Genomic DNA, 7,060 nt, shown 5'->3' on the forward strand with positions numbered 1-7,060 from the left:
ATGGTAGTACTAGGAGCCCTGTAGTATCAGCCCTGGCGCAAATCCTTTGGTGTGCCCCAGCGCAATAGTAAATATCAAAAGGGTGGGCTACATGTACTTCTAAGATGCGGGGTACATTCCTAATCGTTTTTTAGCGGCGCACTGGGCCAGGGAGGTTGGCTCGGTCTCCCCTCTCTATATGGAGGGCTCCAGCGCGACAGAGTCGAAAGTTATTTGGCGGTGCCAACTACTACCTTCTCGACGTCCGAGATCGTGTGACTATTAACCAGTCGATCCGGCTAGGCAAGTGTTGAGAGAACTAGCAAGAGGCGAACCCTTTCTGTATCCTACCCAGCGAGATGAGCCCCAGGATGTGTTATGAACATTGTGCTCGAAAATTGGACACCCCCTGCAGCTAGGTCGTTCACGGCCGGCAATGGCAGCCACAGATGATACTGCAGAGAACGCAATAGTGGGCCCCGCGCGTCTGGGTGGACAACGTGGTAGCGTTTAAGATAATCCCAAATATTCACACAAGAATGGGAGCCATGCACAATGTCTATGGTGGGAAACGGCTAGTTTTTAGCTCTATGTAGCTGTACACATTTCTCCGTCCGGCGCTACGTGTAAGTCATGGATGCAGGTGGCAGAGTGCTACTTCAAGCTCCTGCCTCTGAACATTTACGGCCACTGTCTCCATCCGTGATTACTACAGTCGAAGTAAAATGTGTTTTGTCCTCTGTTACTGTAGTTCTGACATGGAATTCCTGGTTAACATAGTTTTCTTATTCACTAGTTTGTAATCTTCATCGGCTGGGGTCTCGGCAACTCTATGGACGGTCTAGGCACGCACCTTGTACATCGAGCTCATGTAAAAAAGCTTTGTCGGCACAAGCTACAGCGCAGTGCCGCGCTAGCTTGAGAACCATGTCGGGAAGACGGTTTCGAAGGACAAGCTATGGCACTGCAACCTTGCTCCTTCGTGGGGGGAGCCGTTTCCGGTAGGCCCAGACATGGCATGGGCGGCAGCCGGCACATGTTCCTGTAGCTGCGGGTTGGCTCAACCGTGAATCAGTTCCACTCATTTGTGTTTGGTACTGCGAGAGTAGCCGCCCAATTGCTTGTTGAATTCTGTAGAGTTCCTGTTTCGTCTTCTCAATCGTCGCAGTCCGGTGACCTTCGCATTTCCACCGCTCGATATTACAGACCATCTTTTCAACTCGAAGGTGTTTCTTGGCAACCAGTGCGCACACATTGCATGCGTCACGTTGGGGTTCCGTTTTCCAGATGAGTTTCAAGCCGCACGTTTCTCCAATGCGGTGTTCCTTCGCACATTGTGTAGAGAAACGGCCCCATTTCCAGTGGCCACAGGCCCAAAGAGTTGGGTAGAAAAAGCACATCAGATCTGAAAACATGAAGAGAAAAGTGCACCAGGAGAGAACGGGGGAGAATAGATCAAAAGGCAAACGCGCGAGGTTTGCGCTTTTATTTACGCCAAGGTTCCCTGCGAACCAAGCTGCCGGGACCTACAATGCTATCAAAATGTGGCCGGTAAAGAACCAATCAGCTCATGAGGGACACTATCAGTATCGTTCATCGCCCCTTTTCGGGTTGCGGTCCCTTTATGATGTGAGAACACCAGTTATTTATGGAATAGAATAACACCGTGAAGCCATTGGAAATAGCCCGAGAATAACCACGGGGCCTTCAATCGCCGGTCACACGGGCTGGACCAAGCTGGGGAGCATGAGATGGCGGAGGTTTAAATTGGGCCACTCCACCAGGCTGAGATCGGCTGCGCCGCTACTAAGTGCGCCATGTGTACGCAACGGACTAGGTAAGGAACAATTGCAAACGGAAACGTCAGGACGTGTGTGCGGTGGTTCGCAGAGCCGCATCCAATATTTCACACTGAACTCGTTTTCACTGCAGGGCCTAAGCGCTCTCTGCTATTGGCTGTGAATGAATGGACTTCTGACGTGAAGCGCCCTGGAACAACTAGGGCTGCGGGCGCTTGGGCCAACCGTCCCCCGCGTAGTGCCGGCGCGTAGCGACAAGCCAGTTCGAATTCATGCGCAATAAAAGAACCTGCCCTCAACATAGCCAGCCGCCAACTCGCAGTATATCCATATGAATAAACCATTTTCTTTAGGCTCGCGCAAGCGCAGACAGGCTCCTACTCCCTGAATCGCTACCGACCGAGCGTCGACCGACGCCCTCGAAAGAAGCCGAAGCACCTCCACCTAAGCCGACCTCCACCTCGGTTCTGGGACAACCTCAGCAAAACCCCCCTAATCCGTGGCGCGCTGGGCAAACTCGATCGGAGAAACGCAGTCGAACACCCGGGAACACCTGCGGACGATCGTCCCAATACAAGGACTGCTGCCGCAAGCCGGTCGTTTCAGTCCGCTTCAGCATACCTGAGGCGTCGACGCCCGCGCGTCTGCGCCGAATCAAACGCTTTTCAAGGGGAGGGAGGCCCGGATTTGTCAGATCTCAGAGGGGTATGTCATTACTTCACCGATTCAAATGCCGTGTCTAACACAGCATAGTTCCGCAACATGAGCCAATCCAGCCTTGGGCGACGCAAGCGCGGTTCGCATTCACCAACGAAGCGTAGCTCCAACACGACGGCACCAAGAGTACCGGACCCTATGACCGTGCTTTCCAACAACATCTCATCGACCACAGTGTTTTCCCCACAGATATGAGTACCCAGATGGCGGCACCCCTCCACCTCCCCGACAATCTTGAGGAATTAGAGCGGTTCTTGCCCAACCTCGGCCATCATTGTCTCCTTCCACGCTTCACGAACGACGACTTCAAGAAATTCGAGAAAGAGGACGCGCACGCAACAAAGGAGTGGCAGATCGTCGCCAATGTGGTCCCTATAATTGAAGGGAACATCGTAGACCGCAAATGTGTTTCTGGACAAATACCTTTCAACAACCTCGATCAGTTGACAGATGGCTCACTCGTGCCAGGAAATCCAGATCGTTACTATGGCGCTCGCCCAGAGCAGCTCGACCGGAGAATACGTGCCGACCTGATGGGGTTTATTGTCCCTTCGACTCAGCATGATCTTCCAATCATGCCGAACAATATTCTTGCAGTGAAGGGTCCTGATGGCTCAGCGGCTGTTGCGGCACGGCAGGCGAATTACGATGGTGCTCTTGGTGCGAGAGGAATACAGGGCGTTCTTTCGTACGGAAGCTCTGAGTCGCAAAACGACGGAAACTCTCGTGTGATCACATCAACATATCACTCTGGCACACTCAAGATGTTCACTAGCCATGTCAAACATCCGACGCACCCTGGTGGTCGCCCCGAGTATGTGATGACCCATTTAGACTCGTGGGCTTTGACTGGGAATATGGGAAGCTGTCGACGGGGGTTCACAGCTTACCGCAATGGCCTGGATTGGGCGAAACACCAAAGGGACAAGGCTATAAAGCTGGCGAATAGTCGGCTGCACACAAGCTCTGTCTCAACCCAAGTTACAGGGCCTCCAACTACGGACCAAGACCTAGTGGAAAACAATGAAACTACTAGTGAAAACATTAGACAATTCAGCCCGCCAGAGGCACTTTCAACCTCGCAGGATTCCGAATCATCTGCGGACGAGTTAGCGATGGATGCTCCGACCACTAAACGTAAACCGACAAGAGGAAGGCGTGTTGCAAGGCCAGCTCCCCTAGTTGGGTTTTGATGAAAGATTTCGCGAGCCACAGCTGATGAAGGCCACAAACTCTGTCGATAAGAAAACCACGTTGACTAGGCCACTGCACGGAGAAACGAGTACAACCACATAGAACAGAAAACTAACCGTTTGCCGTTATAGATATTGTGCAAAATTCCCCTCCCAGTGTGAACGCTTGAAATTCCCTAAGGATGATATCCGTGCAGTTGTCCGTCCAGAGGCGTGCGGCTCAGCAACATTCCGCTCATCCGTGGCGCAGTGTGAACTGAATCGGAGAAAACGCATCAAGCATGCGAAAACCGCGGGTCGGTCATCCTATTAACAGAAGCATCGCCTTCAGTCAGATCTGTATATACGCCTTGAATATGTGAAGATGTCAACGCTAGCGACGACGATTTATTAGTATAACTAATTGGTAATTTCAAGGTGCGAGCTGCGAGGGTGCAAGGTAGCGGTGATGCGCCTTCCTGTTCCGAACTTTGGGCTTCACCGGTCGCATCTTGTCCCCAGTCCAATCACTAAATCACTCGCCCAGTATCTTTTACATCACCACACCCTCTTCCAAATACACGTGTGAACATATGTGTCAACTCCAACTGTGGCCTATACCATCATTTTAGCAGGTGGTCCATACTCCGTCCATCAATGCAATAATACACACCGTGCCGGAACCTGATCGGCTCTAATTACTTTTTGCGTGAGGCCGTAATTCATGCACCCATCTTCACGTGAATTCAACCGGAAGTTGTACTTATTCATGATCACCGTGGTGTTGTTCGCGATGAAGGGAAGTTGCACGCAACACGAGCCCAGTTTGGTCTCTAGCAGTGCACGACGGATATTTAAAAGCTGTCTGTCGTTTGCTATCCTTTAATACCCATTGTGTCGCATGTAGTATCGCATTAAATACATATGCTTAATGATACTCACCGAACTCCCTACACTATGTGCACCAACTACTACAGCAACAAGATTTATTCCTGCGGCAAGACTGAGGAGCAATTTGTCAAGTTCGAAGCCTGCCCTGACAACGGCAAACCGGGCCACAAAGCCACCAGGGGCATAATGGGTTCTAGTAGGGTCAAAGAAACTTGCGGGGCATATAACTGCCCAAATCACTAGTGGCACGGTTAGTCTACAACCTCCATATCAAGGATATCAAGAGGATATTTTAGCAATCCGCGGGATTTAACAAATTTTACGCAGAGGGACGATTGGAAGCATTATAACTATGCTCATGGCTTGGATAGAAATTATACGTGGTATGAAGGGAAATGCAGATTGTCTCAGAGTGTCCCTAAGCCCTCGAAGTAAAGTCTAGACACGTTTTTGATGTGGTTGGCTGGCACGTTCAAAACCTGACTGCCCTCAATCTTTTCCTCTTTTCCTCTTTCAAAAGCATGCTAAAGTCTTCAACCATTGTAATTTTACTTAAGAGAATGCAAGCATTACCATACCGCGGTACAACTTCAGACTTCTATCGCCATACTCAGAATGTAATACTCAAAAAACCCATGAAGGTTTGGGAGGGAAATCCGAATCGCGCGAGCTTGGAGAAAACGAACGCAGAAGCTATCCAAACCGAACGTCAAATCCTACAGATGCTGGCAAACACCCCAGAATCGTTCCGTAGGTACGATACTGTACTTCAATGGCCAGTGGACTAAAAAATATTGAGCAGATTTATAGGATTCAGTTCCGATGGAATATATCTTTCGGAGGCAAGGCTTGGGAATCTGCAGACATATATCGATACTCACAACGCAGAATTGAGTCGTTCGCAACGTTCTGAAATCTGCGAGCAAGTAACCGACGCGATTGTACATACGCACAAGAAAGGCGTGATACATTCAGATCTTCGGCGAGAACATTCTAGTTGACCAAGTCGATGCTTTTTCTGTAAGCGTTTGGTTGTGCGATTTTGGTGGATCGATGTGTGAGGGGCTTGGTTTGGATGGCGGTCACTTGCCGGACACACCCTTTTTTTGACCCGAATGAAATGGGAATCAACACCAGCAACCAGACATTTTCAGCTTCAGGGTCGATCTTCTACACCATTCAAACAGGATTTTGGCCGTTCCGAGATCGTCCACCTCTGTGGAATTCTGTGGAGGAAAAACAGGCTTATGAGGCTCAAGTGGATGCATGGTTTATGAATGGGCATTTTCCTTCAGTGTCACACCTCACCGGCGGAAATGTCATCAAGGGATGCTGGGACCATGAATATAAGACCGCTGAGGAGGTGCTGAAGGCTGTTCGCATGAAAATGGTCGCGGCAGGCCGATAAGAAATACGCCACGCATCTACCATTCTTCTGTTTCACGGTCGACGACATTAGTTCAGTGAGCCACCCATGACTCAAGGACCACGGTGCTTTCCTGAGCCGTCGACTACCATTATCTATCAACTACTACTGCATGGAATGCCATACTCTTTCTATTAAAGCGCCATATTCAGTCTTAATCATTCCTTCTCAACGCCGACCAAATCCACGGTGCAGGCACTTCAAACGATTGAGGCCAAAATGGGATGGGTTGTCGCTTCCTGACTAAATCAAGTTGGAGTTTGCCAGGGTCCTCTGTAGTATCGAGCCAATTTTCCAAGTAGACGTGCTGTGGTCGGACATATTGCACTCACGAGTTTTACGTGTCAAGCAATGATGCACCGACTTCAGACGGATGCACGCAGCGTTGAGATGATAAGCGACCTGAGACTCATATACGCACCATTAATTCTTAACAAATCGGCCTATCTTGTGAATGGGTCAAATCATGAAGCGAGTTTGATATCATATGACTCTGCATGCCAGACCTAGTGGGCAACTGTGCCGAAAAGGGATAGGCCGGATTCTTCCCTGCGAGCGCATTCGGTGGGTAATAAATTTCAACCCCGCTCTGCTAGCGGATCACCTACAGCCGATCGCCCATCTGAAATGAACTGCCTGTATGTCACATGCAACACGGTGCAAACCTTCCTGAGGATCCCCAGGTGCAGGTCCGATGAAGGGAATGGACGCTGCCTCGCATCCTCCTACTCTGCCCCAGGCGTCATGGAGTTCAATGATGGCAATGTTACAGCAGCAATTTGGCTAATCAGGTCCGTGCACACCTTTAATTTGTAATTAGGACGTACTTACCATATCTGGGGTGCCCACCCCTAAATACCACGTTGACGTATAAGACAGCATGTAGAGTTAATATTACGTTGCAGCATCGCAAATAAGAAAACCATCATGTGTATTTATAACTCTTCTGTTCACCATATGCAAGTCATTACAAGACTGATTGGTCTAACTGGCATTTCACTTGTGTTCCATTGCTTAGCGAAGAGTTGATTTTTAGGGAGCCGTGCCACTATCAGCTCCGATCGGGGTCGTCCCCA

General features: G+C 49.8%; 1 protein-coding gene across 1 annotated transcript; it reads left to right on the forward strand.

Moving 5' to 3' along the window:
* Positions 1-1,796: 1,796 nt before the first annotated feature.
* Positions 1,797-3,444, forward strand: PG985_014784 (uncharacterized protein; the record flags this gene model as incomplete). The annotated part of the gene is made up of 4 exons (XM_066834550.1): positions 1,797-1,816; positions 2,132-2,483; positions 2,600-3,309; positions 3,381-3,444. 4 exons carry the CDS (start codon positions 1,797-1,799, stop codon positions 3,442-3,444), a joined length of 1,146 nt encoding a protein of 381 aa, XP_066679290.1.
* Positions 3,445-7,060: the final 3,616 nt, after the last annotated feature.

Source organism: Apiospora marii, assembly GCF_038362585.1.
Source record: "Apiospora marii strain CBS 49790 chromosome Unknown utg000011l_segment0_segment0, whole genome shotgun sequence".
In the NCBI taxonomy this organism is placed as follows: domain Eukaryota; kingdom Fungi; phylum Ascomycota; class Sordariomycetes; order Amphisphaeriales; family Apiosporaceae; genus Apiospora; species Apiospora marii.